This window comes from Gastrolobium bilobum, unplaced genomic scaffold (genome assembly GCF_033153095.1).
Source record: "Gastrolobium bilobum isolate Gb01-03AN ecotype WA unplaced genomic scaffold, APGP_CSIRO_Gbil_v1 utg1211, whole genome shotgun sequence".
Lineage (NCBI taxonomy): Eukaryota > Viridiplantae > Streptophyta > Magnoliopsida > Fabales > Fabaceae > Gastrolobium > Gastrolobium bilobum.
The window spans coordinates 454,781-475,667 of NW_026898913.1; the positions used below are offsets into that span (position 1 = coordinate 454,781).

Here is a 20,887-nt window from a genome sequence, read left to right on the forward strand (position 1 = left end):
GTTCTCCTCATGAGGCTTCAACTGCCTCGAAGCAAAAGCAACAGCTCTACCAGACTGCATCAGCACACAGCCCAGCCCCTTTCCAGAAGCATCACAGTAAAGCTCAAACTGCTCCTCAGGATCAGGAAGGATCAACACAGGTGAAGAAGTCAATCTCTCCTTCAACTCCTGGAAGCACGCCTCACACTCGTGAGTCCACACAAATGGAGTCTCCTTTCGGGTAAGGCGAGTCAAAGGGAGAACCATCGTGGAAAAACCCTTGATGAACCTCCGATAGTAACCTGCCAAGCCTAAGAAGCTCCTCACCTCCGTAGCTGTCTTGGGTCTCTCCCAATCCAACACGGCCTCAATCTTGTTGGGATCCACTGCAACTCCATCTACTGAATCACATGCCCCAGAAACTTGACTGATTTGAGCCAAAACTCACACTTGGAAGGTTTAGCATAAAGCTTTTTCTCCTTCAGCACTTGCAGAACTGTGCTCAGATGCTCCACATGCTCCTCCTCAGTCTTGGAGTAGATCAGAATATCATCAATGAAGACAATCACAAACTGATCCAGATACGGCTGGAAAATCCTGTTCATGTAATCCATGAACACTGCCGGCACATTTGTGAGTCCAAACGGAATCACCAAATACTCAAAATGACCGTATCTCGAACGAAACGCGGTCTTCGGGACATCCTCTGGCTTCACCCGAATCTGATGGTATCCGGACCGGAGATCAATCTTGGAATACACACAAGCACCCCTGAGCTGATCCAACAGATCATCAATCCGAGGAAGAGGATACTTGTTCTTGATTGTCACCTTGTTCAACTGCCTGTAGTCGGTGCACAATCGCATTGTCCCGTCCTTCTTCTTCACGAAGATGACCGGTGCTCCCCAAGGAGATACACTCGGTCTAATGAAATCTTTCGCCGAAAGATCCTCAATATGCTTCTTCAGCTCAGCCAACTCCGGTGGCGACTTTCGATAAGGAGCTAAAGAAATCGGCCCCACACCGGGCAACAAGTCAATGGAGAACTCTATCTCCCGCTGTGGCGGAAACTTAGGAATCTCCTCAGGAAACACCTCAAGGAACTCCCCCACCACAGGAATGCCAGTGATATCCTCCTGTGTCCCACTCACTAAACCACCCAACATGACATAACCCAATGCCCCTGCTCGCAGCGCTCTCCTAGCCTGCAGCAGTGAAATGTATGGCGAGGAACTAGCTGTGGAATCACACGGAGACATCACCACTCGCTTTGCACAACAATCAATCAAAGCACAGTTTCTAGACAACCAATCCATGCCCAGAATAATCTCAAGGTTGGCCATCGGCAATCCTATCAGATCTACCGAGAACTCACGGCCATCCCACTGAAACGCTAAATCGCGATGTACAGTGGTAGAATCACAAATCTCTCCGGTGGCGGTAGTCACCCGCAACGGTGGAGAAAGCACAACACTGGGCAACTCAAGCCCCAAAGCAATCGGGGTAGCAACAAACGAATGAGTAGCCCCGGAATCAAAGATAGCATCCACAAAAGAATCACCAATAGACACAGTACCTCTGACAAGGTTCGGAGCGCGGTCCGACTGCTGCCTATCTAGTGTATACACTCTCCCAACATAAGGTGGCACTGCAGGTGCCGAAGAAGATGCCATTGGAACCATCTGCAAAGGAACTGCCTGAACAACTGCAGCTCTCGCCGTCGAAGACGGACAATCTCTAGAGAAGTGGCTCTCCTTGCCACACTTGAAGCACAGCAACTGCCCCGTAGCACAGCGTCCCACATGCTCCTTCCCACATCCCGAACATCTCGGAGTGGTAGGAGGCCTAGCAGAACTCCCCTGATGTGAAACAGCTCTCTTGAACTGACTAGGCACCTGCCTAGTCGCTAACTGCTTTCCCTTGCCCTTATCAGCAAACCTCATGTCCTTCCAAGAAGTAGGAGCAGGAGTGGAACCACCTGTTCCCTTGCTCTCCTCAACCTTGGCCCTCTTGGCCTTGCTTGCCACGCAAACATCCTCGATGTCCTTACACTGCTGAACCAGTGTACTAAAGTCCCTCGAAGCAGCACCAGGAAGATGCTCAGCAATCACCTCACTAAGTCCCCTGCGGAACTTAGCTGCCAGAAATAACGGAGTAGGAGGAACCATCCGGAAGTGTGCAAACTTCACTAGCTCATTAAACTTAGCCGGTACTTATCAACAGACATCGAGCCCTGTACCAAACGATCAAACTCTCCCTGCTTCCTCTCCTGCGCATCATAGGGAAAGTATCGGCCTAGAAAGCACTCCTCAAAGAATGGCCACGTCATGACACGGCCCTGCCTCTCAAAAGCACGAGAGGTGTGCGTCCACCACTCATGGGCATCGCCCTCCAGCATGTAGGTCGAGAACATCAGCTTCTGTGGGTCTGTACACTGCATAACCCGAAAGATCTTGTCCAGCGACTCAAGCCATCTAGCAGCAGCAATAGGATCCAAAGACCCCTCAAACACAGGTGGCTTATGCTTCCTGAAAGCATTCAGCCGGCGATCGATCACATCATGATCCTCAGCAATCCCACAAGGGGCTCCCCCGTCTCAGCGGCATGAGTAGCACTGCCGATGTGACTATGGCTCTCCTCCTGAACACTAGGTGGAGGCGGTGGCGGTGGTGGTGGAGCCTGGCCAATAGCAGGACCAACTCTCATCTCCTCCAACATGACTCTCATCATCGTCATGTTCGCCTCGAGGACTTCCTCAGTGGTCCTCCGGTTCGCTTCACGAACCTCAGCTGCGGCTATCCGGTTCGCCTCGCGAACAGCTTCCATCATTGCCGCGTTGGCCACTCTAGCGGCCTCCTGATCGGCTAACCTAGCCGCCTGCATCTCAGCCAATGCAGTCAGGATAGGATCAGATTGATCCTCAGAAGTCTCTCGTGTTCTCCCGGACCTTACCATGACTCTGCACAAGTTACACAAATTATGAGTTGATCAGGCCCACGCAATGTGATCACATATACATCATCATAATAAAATTCGACGGAGTAAACACAAAGACAGACACAACCAAACAACCTAGCAATTGCAATACATACAGGTTTTTCCCTCGAACCATTGCTCTGATACCATAAATGTAACACCCCGTATATATCCGGTAATGTTATCATAATATCGTATTAAGCTGCGCTTAATTAAAAATGCGGAATTACTTTTTCTTTTCAATTATGATGCCATTAACATTACCAACTTACTTAATAATCAATTAATAAAACATCGCCTGTATGTAATTGCAATAAAACAGCTAACTGAAATACCTCATAACATAGATAATATAATTGTGGCTCTAGTCACGGAACTACAACAATGTAGACCGGACCATCTAACAGTTTATACAACTCCAAACTACAAGTACTAACAGAAAGTGTCATGGACAATCCCCATGCTCACTCAAATAAGGCAACATGCCCAACATCAGTCTCAACAACAACATATCATAAATAGCGGAAAACATAAACAGCATCCAAATCCAGTCATGCTAACATATAAGCAGAAACAACATAATCAGCTAAGCTCCGGCCTCCTGCCGCCTGAGGCATCAGTACTCATACTACCTGATCCTGAAATAAGCATTCCCCAAACGTGGGGTAAGATCTCTAATCTAGAAATCTCAGTAAGTCAGTGAGTCCTCAAGGATCTTCCACCCCAAGCTCACTTACATGTGCAATATAAGTTCAAAAGCAGTTTATCATTTATCATTTCTAAAACAATGCAATGCAGCAGATAATCATGTCATGTGTGTCAATACTAATCTACTGGCCAGAGACAGTGCAGGTATACGTCTATCACCTACACACCATGCAAGTATCACTTGCATTCACCCCGGTACACCATCTTGTATGGCGCTACATACTCAGGCTTCCCGTCAAGATGAAACAACACATGCATATTAAAAGCCATTACATGTAAAGTTCAATCAACATATCAAATATCCAAAAGCATGTACACAGCATGCATAAACCATACCCCCATCGAACATGGTGGAACCACAACATGGCTAAACCGAGGACATGAAAGCTTACCTTGCAAGCTAACTCCAAAAGCCAAGAGTCCACAGCTCAAAGTCCAAACACAGCAGATTCACAATCTGTTATGGACCAACAATACATCAACAACATGCACCACAAGCATACAATACTAAGACAACGCCTTTTCATTACGTTTTCAAGTCTTAAAGCTTCTAACAAAGCCACAAGCCCTTAATCCCATGATTCTGGCTTAATCCATTAAATACAGAAGTTCAACTTCATCAAACTAGGGTCCACAAACCCCCAATAGCCTACTGTACACACAGCACAGCTGCTGTTCTACGAAATCCCAGAATATCCGGATATCTCACTGTCCATATCCGGATATGCATATCCGAATATACAGATTCACATATCCGGATATCCAATATCCTGATATCCCAAAACCACGTATCCGGATATCCAATATCCGGATATCAGTTCGACAGATATCCGGATATCTCACGACAGAATGCAGTTTCTGCATTTTCGTGAAGATATCCTTCAAAGGTTCCCTTTTTACCGATTTTAAACACCTAATCATGCATTTCTAGATGTGTTAAGCCTCTCCCAACAACAAGTTATCATCTTTTAACCTTAACATGCATCAAGCTACCATTTTTAAGCATTAAACTCATGATTAAAGGTTGAAGATCATACCACAAGCTTAAACTCAGCAAGAATGACCCAAAGAGCTCACGAACAACCCTTCCAAGTACTGTTTCTACAGGTACACAAAAATGGACCAACAAGATGAGTCCTTTCCTCACCAAGGAAGCTACTTGGAGCTCAAAACCACCAAGAACAAGATGAATCCCCTCCAAACTCTCCAACTCAGAGCAAGAACCTCACAAACAACAACTCATAAACTCAGGAAGATGACTCTTTTCTGCTCACAAGACTCACACCCCCAAGCCCAAGTGTTTAGGAAGAGGTAACATGGAGGTAGAAGGTCACAAGGCTCACACAAGGGAAGAGAGCACCAACACAGAGTAAAACTGATCAGCCACCACAAGACACTCACGCATAGAGGCAGTTTTCTAGGGTTATGTGCCCTTAAAAGGGTATTTATAGCCCAAGCCACTTAAACGCACAGTATTAACTTTAATTGTTACGCTTAGCATTTTAATCCCAAACTTTGGATTCTGAAACTACATAATTTTCTAAGATTTATCATATTTTTCTTATAATTTTCTGAGCACTTTTCCGGTACGCGCTTTTCCAAGCCAGTACCGGTTTCCAGCACCAGTTCTCATTATCTGGACTTGAAACTCGTTTTACAAGTCCTACATATTATTATAGTAATTATCATGCACTTACATTAATTTTCCGGGATATTTTTTCGGCACGCATTTATACCGACTAGCAGAACCGGTATCTGCACTTTTCTTCCAAAAAGCGACTTTCAGCATTCTTAATCACTTATTACAATTATTAAGCCTCATAAATAATTATTAGGGTCAATTATGGAATCATTTCCTAATTTTGCATAATTAATTAATTAAATACCTTAATTAACGGTGCGGGTTCTTACACAATGGGTCCTAGGTTCACTTGGCAGAGAGGAGCATTGAAGGAAAGACTTGATAGAGTTGTGACTAATGAGGATTGGAATATTGGTTTTCCAAATCGTAGATTAACTCATCTTAATTTCTATGGTTCTGATCACCGTCCTTTGCTGTTATGGGATGGTCTGTTGCAGTCTAATTTGAATAGACCACGTCCCTTTCGTTTTTTGGTTGCATGGTTAACTAGTGATGATTTTACTGGAATTGTTAAGGACTGTTGGGAAGCAAGTTCGAATTGGGTGGATATGAACTCCACGTTCAGACGTCGTGTGTCTGATTGGCATCTTCAATATTTCCAGGTTAATCAGGAAAAAAAAAAGCATGAGCTGTATGCGAGATTGCGTGGTATTGATAATAGTTTATCTCATTCTCCGAGTAATTTTCTGGAGAGGTTACAGAAGACGCTGTGGGATGAGCTCAACACCATTTTGGCTAGGGAAGAACTTACTTGGTTTCAACGATCTAGAGCTAGATGGTTGGCGTGGGGAGATAGTAATTCCAGATTTTCCCATAGCTGCACTGTTGCTCGTAGAAGAAGAAACCGGATTGATATCTTAAAAGATGAGGACGGTAGTTGGATTGGTGATCATGAAGCTCTTGTTAACTTGGAAATGAATTATTTTGCTAAGTTATATACGGAAACGATGGAGTCAAGCCTCGGTTTCCTGTTAGAGGTATGTTTCCTGTTTTGGATGTTCCTGTATTATCCCGTCTCAATTTTGTCCCATCTGCAGAAGAAGTGAAGGCTGTTATGTTTGGGATGGGATCTTATAAAGCTCCTGGGGTAGATGGTCTCCATGCTCTTTTTTATCAATCTAAATGGGAGTTAGTGAAAGATGCAGTTTTGGAGCTAGTCTATTGTATCTTTGCTAATCCACAGAAAGTTAGATCCATTAATCAAACGTTGATATGCCTTATTCCTAAAATTGACAGGCCTGAGATGATTTCCCAGTTTCGTCCTATAAGCCTGTGCAATGTGGTGTATAAATGTGTTACGAAGATTGTTGCAAATAGGGTTAGAGAGGTAATGGGGAAGCTTACTATGCCTAACCAGTGTAGTTTTGTTCCTGGGAGACAAGGTACTGATAATATCATTGTGGCTTAAGAAATTATGGACTCTATGTGACAGAAGAAAGGGGTTAAAGGGTGGATGATTCTAAAGGTTGATCTGGAAAAGGCTTATGACAGAATTGCCTGGGAGTTTCTTCGTGATACGTTATCTAATGCAGGTTTTCCATATTCTCTTATAAATCTGGTTATGTGTTGTGTTACAACAGCATCAATGAATGTGCTTTGGAACGGTAGCATGACTTGTGAGTTTACTCCCTCTCGTGGTATCCGTCAAGGTGATCCTCTTTCGCCTTATCTCTTTGTTCTTTGCATGGAGCGGCTAGGACAAATGATTAATCTTGCGGTGGAAGGGAAGACTTGGAAGCCTGTGGTATTGCGAAGGAATGGGCCACCAATCTCTCATCTCTTCTTCGCTGATGACCTTCTTCTGTTTGCTGCGGCCTCAATGGAGCAAGCTAGAATAATTCCAGCTATTCTAGATTGTTTTTATAAGGCTTCTGGTCAACGAGTGAATAGGGAGAAGTCGAAGATTTTTTTCTCGAGGAATGTCAGTCACATTCGGTCCACTGAGATAAGTAATGAGACGAGTTTTTCCCTAACTATGGATCTTGGAAAATATCTTGGTATTCCACTGCACCATGGAAGAATTTCTAAGAGTTCTTATGATCATGTGATGAAGAGGATTAATCAGCGTCTGAATGGTTGGAAGCAATCTACCTTATCTCTTGCAGGTAGGATTGTTTTAGCCAAATCAGTTTTAAGCACTATTCATACTTATTCTATGCAGACAGGGTTAATTCCCATGAATGTTTGTCAGGAGGTTGAGAAGAAAACTAGAGCTTTTATTTGGGGAGCTAAACCAGATCAAAGGAAGATGGCATTGGTTGCCTGGGATAATGTGTGCTTACCAAAGGCAGACGGTGGTCTTGGATTTAGAAATATGAGACAATTTAATAAAGCTTTCATTATGAAGCTTGGGCATGCTTTGATGACGCAACCAGATTCTTTGTGGGTTAGATTGTTGAGGAATAAATATAGAGTTCCTCAGTATCTAATTCCGGATATTACAACTCCTACCAACTCTTCTCCTCTTTGGAGGGCTATTTGTAACTCTTGGCATAATGTGGTGCATGGATCTCGTATTATAATTGGTGCAGGAGATGCCACGTTATTCTGGAAGGATAAATGGGTGCCACACTTTGATCCTCTAATCAATTTTGTCTTGCAGGCTGTCCCAGATGAGGAAATTGATTGCTCAACTCTTCAGTATGTTACGGAGAAAGGGTCCTGGAATTGGTCTAGATTTGTTCATCTTCTTCCCCCTGAGGTTTGCATGCGCATTGCAAATATTCACCCTCCATATCCTCTTGGTGGTAGTGACCGTGTGATATGGGCTTTGACTGCTGATGGTAGATTTACGGTACGTTCTGCTTACTTATTTTTAAATGACCAGTCTTTACGTCTCCAGCAGAGGTATATTCAAGGGTTGAGAGTTTGCTCCTGGGACAAAGTGTGGGGTTGGAATGGGCCACCTAGAGTTAAAACTTTTCTTTGGTTGCTGTTGGGGAATAACATTTTGACTAATGCTCAACGCTTGCGTCGTCACTTTTCTGATAATAGTTTGTGTTCTCGGTGTATCTATGGTCACGAGGATTGTATTCATGTGGTTAGAGATTGTTGGAAGGTTCGGGAAATATGGTGCCATCTGATTCCTCATCATAAGTGGCAATCCTTCTTTGCGCAAGATCTGGGTGAGTGGCTACATTTTAATCTCTCAACTGATTATATGGAGCAGGTGTCTGGGAATTGGTCAACTCTTTTTGGTATTATGTGCTGGTTAATTTGGAAAGCAAGAAATGAATGGATTTTTAAGCATTTGGAGACTGATCCTTCTAGCATTATTCGCTCAGCTTTTCTTTTGAGAGATAATTACTTCCAAGCTCAATTGCTGCTGAATCAAGGCGGTCTTCGGTTGCAATCACCTAGGATTCAAACTTTCATTAATTGGAAGTTTCCTTTGGAAGGGTGGATAAAGATTAATACAGATGGTTCTTGTGCTCAAGGTGGACTACATTCTGGATGTGGAGGGGTTATAAGAGATTGTAAAGGTGATTGGTTAGTTGGTTTCTCAAAGAATTTGGGGCATAGTTCATCGGTTGCTGCTGAGATTTGGGGTTCTTATTTGGGTCTTCAAATAGCTTGGGAATGTGGTTATAGAAAGGTGTGGCTTGAAGGTGACTCTACAGTTGCAATTAATTTATTTTCCAATCAAAATACTGAGATGCATCCTTTACATGGACTGATTTTACGTATCAAGGAATTATTGGGGAGAAGCTGGCAGATTTATGTCTCTCATACTTATAGAGAAGCGAATGGTGTAGCTGATTGGTTAGCTACGCATGCTTTTTCTGCAAACTGGGATATTCAGTTTTTTAACACTCCTCCTGTAGGTTGCAAAGATAGATTTCTTCAAGATTATAGGGGAGTAGCTTTCCCTCGCTTTGTTTTAGCCTAGTTTATTTTCTCTATGTATTACCAAAAAAAAAAAAAAGAACACTCAGAAAATACTATTTAATTTTTCTCTGAGTTGTAGGATGATAAGTGAAGAGAATTCAATTTATGGCAAAACAATTCTCTGCATTGTCTTTCTATAATAACCCTAACCTGCGTGATTAATTAAATTATGAATTTATTTGTGGATTAATCATGATAATTTTGGTCTAATTAGGTTAAGAATCTATTTAGGAGAAAATAAGGCATTTTTGAAAAAAGTGCAAATAATGTGATTTTTGGGGTATAATTGTGAGTAGGCAAAAGTTACCCGGAACTTAAAAGTAATTGAATGAAAAATAATGAGATAATTTTAGTGAAAGTCTAAGATTAAGTTTGATGAGTTAAGTTATGTGAAGACGTGATGGAGAATACGCGTTTGAGTTGTTTAACTTAAGTGACCATAGGATTTTGAAACAAATATCTAAATTAAGACAAAAACCTATCCCACTCTTCCTTCTTCTTCGTGTGAACCCGAGACCTCATGGAAGAAGAGCTTGGATTTCTAACTTCTTGTGTAGTCATCCATTTGCCTTGAAGTGAAAACCAAAGTTTAATGAAGAGAAAAAGAGAGGGGAAAGTGGCAGTTTAATGAAGTTTGGGAGCATAGGAGACTTGTTTGATCTTAACCATAGGTTGGAATCTACTCCTTACTTGCTTGCGAAGCCATTGGTGGTAAGAAATCTCATTTCCGTTAGAGTTTTTGATAACTTAATTTTAGGTTGTCATTTTGGAAATATTTCATGGATGATGGGGTTAGGTTGATATTGGGTCTTAGTTCATATTGAAATATATGCTAAGAAACCTAAATAATTGGTAGAAATGAAGTTAAATCATCATTTGCACAATCTTTAAGATTTTCGAAAAATGCACATATGAAATGTTTGATTTCTTGCAATGTAAGTAATGTTCCTTGGTGGTTGATATTGCTTGTTCCTTTGAATCATAGGATTGGATTAAGTGGGCAAGTGGTTGGAGATCAACCATTGGATCAAGCCATGGAGATTGACACTTGAATCTTCATTGGATTAAGTTTAGGTAAGTCATCACTTGTGGTGAATAATGTTGACATATTGGCTTACATTTGATGGTGTAAGGTCAATGGTTGTACCTTAGTTTGATGTAAAATGATGTTGTTATTGCCTGTGTGTAGGTGTTGTGGATAACAAGTCATAGTATTTGATTATTGAATATAATCAAGGGTTGGAGGATTTCTTGAGTGGCAAGAAAGGTTTGATAGGAAGCTACTACAGCTAAGCTTTCGGACTTTAGGGTTAATCCCTGATAGTTCCACCAAACTCTGAAGGAGTTGTGGTTTTATATAGTATATGTAATTGCATTTAGATGAAAATAAATGCATTAATATATGTATGTGTATTCTCTATGTGTGAGTCATAAGATGGTGATTCCTTATACGGTGTGTGTTGCAAGACGGTGATTCCTTGCGTAATTCATAAGGTGTTCTCTGACCAGTAGAATAGTTTATTGCACATTTTGCATGGATATGTATATAATGTACTATTTGTCATGTTGCTTTTATGCTTAAGTGAGCTTGGGCAGAAGAACCTTAAAAGACCCCTGGCTTACTGAGATATATATATATCTCATCCTGTGTTATGGAGACCCCCTTTCAGGTACAGCTACTGAGGGTGCAGAAGCATCACAGAGTACAAGGCCAGGCTAGAGTGCCATGATATTGCATGCATATGGGAGTTATTTTGAAGTACATTTGTAACTCACCTATCATATATGTATTTTGGAGAGCATAGGAGATGTCTATGCCTCTTTTGATTATGCATTTATATATATGTAGAGACATATGTATAGGTTTATACTTTGATGTATCTTTTGGTAGATAACTGATGCATAATGTATATGGTTCAGTTGCAGGACTTATATATGTATATTCATATAACATGTAATGGGCTTGATGTTATTCCATTTGATATATGTATATGGTATATGTTGATATTATGTTATTAAGCCTTGATTTGGTTATATGTATGTAGGATTAAATGAATATCATGTCTATTAGGTCCTATATGAGTTTGGGGAATGACCCATAGTTCAAAATGTAGCAAAATGCTGTCAATTTTGATTCTGTCCAGTGGGGAATCAATTCCCAAGCAACAAGGGATGTGATTCAGCTAATGTCTAGGAATTTTAGAAGCTTCGCAGTGAACATGGGAGGTTTTGGACAAGATAAACATAGTTTAGTAGACTGGTCATATCTTGAACTACGAAACTCTAAATTGAGTGAGGTTTGAACCTATGTGAAGCTAAAACATAGGGTATAATTCTGTAAACTCTCATGGCCATTGAGTATATGTATCATCCTCAGTTTAATTTTTAAGTTTCTGCCCTGTTTTCGAAGATTTGGTTTAAAGAAGTTGGCTTGCGACGAATGTATCTTGAGCTATACAGATCCAATTGAGGCTTATGATATGTCGTTGGAAAGCTTAAGATGTTTAGTTTAATATAGTAAGATGATAATTAATAATGAGGGCTGACAGTTCCAATTTTAGGAACATTAGGGTTGTTCAGTGATGATAAAATGACATTAGAGTATGTTTTACACCTTTAGGTTTATGGTATTTCCTAATAAGAGATTGTAAAAATAAAGATGTACGCTTTCGAATATGTAAGATTTACAATTAAAGTATTTGTTAGAATTGAATACGAACTTTATTAATGACAGTGAACGTAAAAGTAAAGACAAATTTTTATCCGTAATTCTAATCAATTACTTTTATTGTAATTGTACTGTAATACCATAATGTATGATAATACTCCGGCTCGAGACAGGGTGTTACACTTTCCAATTTCCATGTTGCACCATTCTTCCATGTTTTTTCTTCAACTTTTCACAATTGCGCCCAAAAGGCCACTAAATGAATAGTGGAATGTATTTGATCCATATGAAAAGAAAAGACACTGTAAAGTAGCTTTATCTTTTTTGTAAGTTCTAAAATATCCTTGTGATCTAATCATGTTCATACACAATAGAAACAATTAGATCTAATACGAAAAAATTAATTGTCATAAATACCTCTTGTCGTTGCTTTCCTTACTTGTTCTGATAACGGGTTGAAGTAGTCCACGAGTCAAGTAGTAAGCGAGTTTCCGTGAGCACTTTTTGGATCTTCTAAGCTCTAGCTCTCAGGCACAGATAGTGTATAACATATATCCAAGAGTGAGCTCAGGGGCCCCAAAGTCTGAAGTCGCACCATATATAAACCCTAACCATCAAGGTGTCTGTTATTAGTGATGTGCACAAAATGTGAGTTGTATGGTGGGATTTTTTGCCTGTTGTGAATGACTGTTGCTAAAAAAGTGTTAAAGTGGTTAAACACTGTTACACAAAATCAGTGGACCACATCTTGGACTTATTTTCAATTAGTTACGGAGATTACCGAGAATAGAGACACACTTACATTTTAATCATCCTTCGTTAACACACCACTCGTGAGTGTCTCCTCCATAAACACCACTAGTCTATAGATCCTATAGCAATATTTAATCCTCTAGATCAAACAATTTACTTCTCATAAAACTTTAGTGAGGCAACATATTTGCATAATAAAGAATTACTTGTATCATAAAAAATATTTGCATTAATATTAAACATGCTTACAAGTTCTTGTTAGTGTGGATAGTGTAAAATGACACACACGAGTGATTGGATAATTGTGTAGTGCCATATACGACCGCATTTTGTGATCCATGAATGCTTCATGAACACATTGGATTCGTATTCCAAGTCATCAAGAATTGATGTTCTTCAAGATGCAGATAAATTAAGTTAGCTGCCACCTGTTTTTGAAACTGAATAATAGTCGTGTGCTAGTATAGTGTCAGATATGTTACAGGCACCCAACCAAGCGATGTTGGCGCTCAAATTTAAAAGAAAACCTATCCTTGGTTTCTGTGCCGGAGGTGCCTCCTTTAGCCTGCTTCTTTAAGGTCCATTACAATCCAGATAATTTATAACACTTTGTGTAACTTCTCCTCCATCCATGTAGGACCCCAAGCAATATAACCACACACACAAGGCATTAATATCTTACCATCTATGAAAAGGACAACAATTCCGGGATATACACATAATACCAACACTAAAATAAATGGTGAAAGTTCTGACTTGTGAGGGCCATTGAGTGTGAGACTTGTTCACTGTAATAATTTTTTTAGGTTCCCTCTCTGACCATTAACATCAAGTCTAATTTAAACAATACAAGGATTCTCTCTGGCTGTTCCTCGACATACTTCCATTAATATTTACACATAGTTCATCTTTAATATCAGTCTGCCATGTCTCACCCCATCCTCATGAATTAGAGATTCAGTTTTAAAACATGCAATCCGTGATCATGCTTCTACAGTTATGTCAGTTGCCACAATTCAGTTGCTCTCCTTACAGGGCATAATTTTATTTATTTGTTTTTCATATAAGACAATTATGTGCCACTTTCTCTTGCAAGTGCAATCACTTTAACCTTATAATTTAGGACAAAGGTGGGTGGAGGACTTAAACACTGGCAAGTGTCCGATAGTGACCTCACAGTAAAGGAAATAAAATGCACCTCACCTTGTCTTTATATCAAATTAGTTCTCATTTCTCAGTGCCAAGTGCCAACCTTACTATAGATTGGGGACCATGCACCTCTTTCTTAGAAATAATGAAAGATTTGTCCTTCAAAAGGGCCATGGGACAGATGATAATTAATATGTTATGCACCAACTTAACCAGGTTTGGTATGCGAGTTAAGTGTACCAGTAATTCTTCTCAATGACCCAAATTGAATTTATTGTTAAAAGCAGTAGCTGATGCTGCTGAGGAGGCGCATTAAGAAATTACTATTAATTGTATTTCCAAAAACAAATTTGCATGACAAAAAGCAAAGACCTCTTAAAGAATTAAATAAGGACTATATATTTTAGGGGTCCTAAGGTTTCAAATTTGGCTAACAAGAAGTTAGTACGCAAGTTCTTCTTCTAATTTTTAACCCACCCCACTACCTTTAGCTTTGCATCTTAATCAATGCCACTGCACTTTAAACAGCACCTAGTCAAAAACAAATACAATATTTATGATAAATTAGATGCTAAAGTCCTCAAACTTAAATTCTTTTCTTCAATTATCTTTATTCCAAAGAGGAACAACCACTGAATCAGCGGGCAAAATCTCTGTAAATGTTGGGACCCCAAAGTACTTTGGCCCTCAGCTTTGAGCTTTCATGTGTAGAGAGACAGAGGGTTTGAAAGGGACAGAGAGCATGGGATGCCGTGGACAAAAAGGTAGGGTTGAAACCTAGACAGAGGAAATAAAACCCTTTAGAGTACAATTGTTTTTCTCTTTTGGTAACCTTAGGAAAATACTTACCATCTCCACGTCTCTTTATATATATAAATCTGAGTTAGGACAAAATTGGAGAATATACAAGAACTAGATCAGATTGATACTGTCTATCTGCTCTAGAAGATATTAGAGCCTCTTGCAAAAAAAAACCTCACCTTTTCACAGTAGAACCACAAATGCTGTTAAGAGAAACCATACGCAAGACCAAGGCTTTATTTCACAAAAGCCTAAGAAATTTTAAGTCTTTCATCCTTGGAAGGTACCAAAAATTACCCAGATCTCTTTCCTTCAATCCATTCCTTGGTCGCAATGCCAATGCAAGAACTTACACAAGCGATCAATTTTACAATGAGTTTTATGAAATACTGCAGTCTGATCTGAATAGAATAAAGAGTAATGATGACATTGGCATGATCAGGACAAGAGAGCAAGTAATGGGAGATGCTGCAAGTAATGGAAGCCTTATGAGTTTTGACAAGCAAATTCAACCAAAGAGTATTCCCGAAGATGGAGCAAAAGAGAAGAAAAACAAAGGGCACTCTCAAATAGGAAAGAAGGAAGAAGACATGAATGAAAGTGCTCATGTTTTAGCACAAAAGATGAAGGAATTGGAGATGATGGATACCGGTGATGTTGAGCATGTACTAGACGTAGAAGAGGCACTTCACTACTATTCTCGCCTTACAAGTCCTGTTTATTTAGATATCGTTGACAAGTTTTTCTCCGACATGCACTCAGAATACTACCTTCCACAGTCCTCTGTCAGCATCAAACGCTCGAAGTCAAAGGGAAGACTTGGCCCAATCAGGTTGTAGATAAGATAATCTTAACGCAAAGATTTTTATAGTGTGTATATGAAATCTGTTTTGTTTCACTTGTTTGTGCTTCTCCTAGTGTGCTGAATGATTTGAGTTTGTTTGGTTTGAATTCCAGCTATTTACATCTTTTTCTTTTTTTCTTTTTTCTGGTTATTTCATGCTTGAATTGAAACTATATTGTCCATTCATCAATAATGGACTACTTAGAATAAAAGAATCTCTAGCCCTGTTTGTAAAATTTCCCATTTTGTTAACTTTTTTTAAGTCCATGATTTCTTTCTCAGGCATGCTTGGATCTTGATAGAATTTCAAATTTTGTTTGGTTGTTTGATATGCGGGTGAGAAAACAAAAAAAGCATTCAAGTCTGTAGCAATTATAGCTACTAAAAATCTATGTTAGAGCAAATCGTGTAGCTTCGTTCCGTTGGCGCATGGGAACTAAGCAGGTGGAGGTGAGAGCATGTGTTCGAATCTTTCCAGTAATTTTTGGGAGGAGTTTAAAGCCTTAATCCTCGACCCGTCCCGAATCAGATTAGTAGCGAAGCAACAATTGAAAGAGGTCGATAAACCAGTGCCAGTGTCATTGCATCTTGAATAAGGGTAGCAGTGACCTTTTTTCTCTTTAACGAGAAAAGTCACAAAAATCAACTCCAAGGAAAATAAATAAATAAATAAAATCAGGGGTTGGTCCTGAACCTCTTCCTGGTGTCGGTGTTGCGATTCTTGATTTTTTGAAAGATACTAGAAGGTATAGCAGAAGCATAAGGAAGCTCATCTCTGCATTGGTCCGTTTTAAAGACAGAGTTCCTGAGAGGGAAAGAACGGGAATGGACATAATCAAGTTGCAGGGAAACAATGAGAACCTAGTGGCGTGGTGTAAATGGGTTGGGCTAGTCTAGACTTTAGCTTAAATAGGTCAGGTCTGTGATAAAAGTATTAGGTATGGCATGATCTATTAGCTTGTGTAAGCTCCAAAGTACAAGTCTGATTATATTTAAAAAATAAAAGTTAAACATTCAACAATTAAAAGAATAACTAAAATAATATTATTTTATTATTCAAAGTTATTAAAATAATAATTTTATTTATTATATTTTAAATAAATAATATGATATTAGTGCTAAAATAATATTTTTGTAATTTTATAGGCTATAGACTTATAGGTTAGACATGTACAAAAAAGTCTATGGCCTATTTTCTAAATAAATATTTTTAAAAGTTTAGACTTGTTCTATTTTACTATTTATAATAAATCAAATCTGGCCTAATATAAGCTAGGCCAGCCTAGCCTATTTACACCCTTTCCTCCTACTGGGTGCGATTCTTGGTTGAGTGAGGTTGGTCACGTTGCATAAACAATATTTCACTTTAGCACCATATTATTCACTTTTTAAATTGCTTCGAATAATAGCCCTTCACAGTAGAAAAACTACTTACTATAAATGTCATATTTTCGTTCAAAATAAGAGTATATTTAGAATAAAAAGGTATATTTTTTTCACCAGAAAATAAAATAATATTTTAAATCTATGATTATTTTTTAAAAAACAACAACAATTAATATGTCAAACTAAAATATACTGTAAAATCAAGATATTTCAAATCGATTAAAAAAAATCAGTTCGAGAGTTTGGATTTGGTAAATTTTTTGAATAGCATGAACCGAATTAGTGGGTTGTGTTGTGGTTTGTATCGCTATATATTTATTTTATTTTTTCTCAAGTATTTTCTTCCATTTGGTTGATAATAATTCCATCGTAGTGGCATTTATTTAACGGTAAAAGCGTATAACATGATCGCACTGACGATATTAACTTAATCGTAATTTCACTGGCAAAAAAATTTATTTATTACATTTTAATTAAATAATTACGCATGTATGACAGTTCGAGAAATAAATACAAATGTACTGCACAACGTGACGCCACATGTCCCCCATTGGGGCGTTACATTGTACACCCTATATAATCCTCCACTCCTCTATTCACTCTTCACACCTCTTCTCTCACTCTTCATATCTCTTCTCTTCAATTTAGTATTTGAATTTTATTTCTTATTCTATTTTAGAATGAGTTCCCGTCCTGATTTTGTTCGTGTTGTGTTATATTACAATGGTAGGAAGGTAGAAGGTCGACGAGGTGTCATGTTTGAAGGTGAAAAAAGGTCGACATGTATCCAACGCAACGCAACCATTGGCGAATTGCATCAGAGAATTCAACAGAAGTTAAGTCTTCAAGGCAACCAATGTATCACTCAGATCACGACAAGGTTATGGCAATGTGATAAATACATTAGTTTGCAAGTGGTTGACGATGAAGACCTGGAGATGACAATGGAAGAATTTTCCAACCAGTCAAGGACAGGTTTTCTGGAGTTGTATGTCGACATCGCCGCAACCGAGAATGTTCTGTTACCGGTGAGGTCAGTTGATTTAAATTCTCCCTGTCTTCCATCTTTGTCTGCCGCTCATGCGTCTCCAGTTGGTAACTATTCTGAGGGAGATGAAAATGATCCGACTTGGGAAATGAACGACGAAGACGACGACGATGATGATGAAAATATCGCAATGGAAGAACGTCTTCTTGCGGAGGATGCTAGTGCTTACGAAGGAGATGAAGCTGCTGAGATGGGTGCGTCTCAATTCCCAATATTCCATGACCCAGTGGTCGCGCAAATGCCGCAGTTGCATGACGTTGCGTCTGCCCCATTAGGTATTCATCATGAAGGTAATTGAGATAACTTGTATATAGTTGAATTTTGCACCTGATATAATACCTGAATTAGGAAGTTTGTATTAAAAAGTTACAATCCGCAGTTGCAGGTGACGAAGCTGTAATTCCTTTTTGGGAAGGAATTCTGCATTATTCCTACATTGATTGGAGTTATCGGAGCGAACAAGAATCATGCACTGATGGTACGGTCTCAGGATCGGGTTCAATACAAGGTCCGTGGCAACTGGGTGACAAGTTATTTGTCAATCAAGAATTTGCTACAAAAAAAGATGTCCAAATGGCACTTAAGCACCACCTCATCAGGGAGCATCAAGAAGCAATTGTAATTGAGAGCACACCTGCAAAGTTATCCATGAAATGTTGTGCGTATGATAAGGGTTGCCCGTGGCGCGTTAGGGCCATGAAACCAGTGTTTGGTGAAAATTGGAAGATTACGAGATGGGGTTGAGATCACAATTGTTTGAATGAGCACATTTCCCAGGGACATAGACAGCTCGATGCGGACGTTATAGCAGATCTCGTCATAGGTACGTATTTATTTATTTGTATGACATGTCAACATTTACGTACTGCTGTGTAATTAAATTTTTTTGATGTTATTGAGCCTGTGTACTCTTCAATGCAGGGATGATAAAGGAAGAACCATCTGTGTCAATCTCTTTGGTGCAAGAAAGGATAACCTCTAAATATGGCTTTAAAGTTTCCTACAGAAAGGCGTGGTATGCGAAGCAGAAAACGATGGCAATTATGTACGGTGATTGGGAGGAATCGTATACTTTTTTGCCAAGGTGGTGCGAATACATGCTTCGCTTTTCTCCAGGTTCATTTTATCATATCCAAACAAATGATCTTTATGCAGAGCAGAGCTTAGTGACTGGAAAAAAGGTGTTTCATCGCATATTTTGGACGTTCAGACAGTGTTGTGAGGCGTTCAAATTTGCCAAACCCGTCATACAAATTGATGGAACACATTTATATGGGAAGTACAAAGGCAAATTGTTGGTGGCCACGACCCAAGATGGTAATGATGAATGTTTACCGATTGCTTTTGTCATTGTTGAAGGCGAGACCTTGGATGCATGAGACTTTTTTCTTGTTAATATCAGTGCACTGACATGTCAAACATATGTTTGATCTCCGATCGGCATCGTAGTATAATATCTGAATCGGCCAATGTCATCAAATCCTCCCCCAAGCAACAGGACTAGCCGACAACCGAAATTGCTGCCTCCAGACTTGTCTGCCAGCAACCAAGAACCCAGCATCCTGGCAATGTGCGCCTTTGTGAAGTAGATCTCGGCATCATGATCCTCGGCATGATCGGTCCACCGGGTATATAACTGATCTAAGTATGAGATATGCAGGTTGCCTGAATGATGGAACTCATTTGGCTGTGGAACTGCGCCAAATACAGCCCCACAAGCAGCGGGCCGATCCTCAAAGGTAGAGCCGGTGACGACAGCCCCGTCAGTAGGCAAGCCCAATATGCCTGCCACATCTCTCAAGGTGATAGTCATCTCACCTTGGGTCATGTGGAAAGTATGTGTCTCTGGTCTCCACCTCTCGGCCAGACACTAATTAAAGGGGCATCGATCTGTGATAAATTAATACATTACAGCGTGTTAACGAATGGTATTGAATAATTACATAAATACAAAACAACGTAAATTGCAAACCTGGATATGTCGCATCCGGGCAACAGGTATAAATCCAGCCTGTGTCAGGTAGTCTGCAACAACCTTTGGGATAGCGCTGGTAGGTGGCCCCCCCCGTTGGCTTCCCATGTCTGGTCTTTATTTTCCTGACATGCTCCGTATTCCACACTCGCTGTGAAATATGAGCATGCTGCGTCCTCTTACGAAGGACGTCCCATCTGTACAACCCGGGTATGATGTACATGCTGGGATCGGTAGACTCTACATCCGATGCAGAACCCGATGAAGATGATGAATCAACCATTACCCTCAACTATATCATATAAAACAACATTTAAATTAATCACATGTAATGCCTCATTTAATTTACAAATTAATTAAGCAATGCCATAATTTATTATCAAATAATTTAAGCATATGCGTCATTTATTTTACTAGAATCGAAATTAATGAAATAATGTTAATACTATTGACAGTCATTTATTTGTAATTAAATAATAAAAAAACATTGGACAAAAATAATATAATACTTACATAACACTTAACCCTAGGCCACTAATAACTTCATAAATATATACTAATAATCACACCTAACTGACTACAAAATTATGAATACACTCCCGCATTAATAACATCATACATACAAAATTTACAAAGTCACTATCACTACTTTCTAAATCACTAATTAATACGCTAAACCCTAATGCATAATTAAATATTAATAATAATAACTACGTAACAAAAAAAGGGAAGTATCATTACAACATTCATAGCATGGCATATATTTCTAAGTGACTATCCTAATGTTCTAAGTCTCTAATATACAATCAATCCTAACATGTATTACTAACTACCACTGTAATTTAAACGTATACATAGGAGGTATTACGACCTTACCTAAGTTGGCAAAGCTTCGCTACGAACCGTGGTTAGAGAGAGGTAGAGAGAGGTGAATGAGTGAGGAGTGAAATGGTGAAATGGAGGATTATATAGATGGACCATGAGACGCCCCTTTTGGGCGTCACATGCGACGCCTCTTTGGGGCGTCTTCTCCTTCATGAGAGACGCCTAAAAGAGACGTCACATAATGCAAT

At 39.5% G+C, this 20,887-nt stretch overlaps 1 protein-coding gene across 1 annotated transcript; it reads left to right on the plus strand.

Annotated features, from left to right (window-relative positions):
• The first annotated feature begins 14,740 nt into the window (after nt 1–14,740).
• On the plus strand, nt 14,741–15,414 carry LOC133285392 (uncharacterized). Its single transcript, XM_061482603.1, has one exon. It carries the CDS (start codon nt 14,765–14,767, stop codon nt 15,401–15,403), a length of 639 nt encoding a protein of 212 aa, XP_061338587.1. The 5' UTR covers nt 14,741–14,764; the 3' UTR covers nt 15,404–15,414.
• Nucleotides 15,415–20,887: the final 5,473 nt, after the last annotated feature.

Excerpts from the sequence above, each read along its gene's own strand:
- LOC133285392 (XM_061482603.1), top strand. The coding sequence starts at position 14,765 with ATGCTGTTAAGAGAAACCATACGCAAGACCAAGGCTTTATTTCACAAA.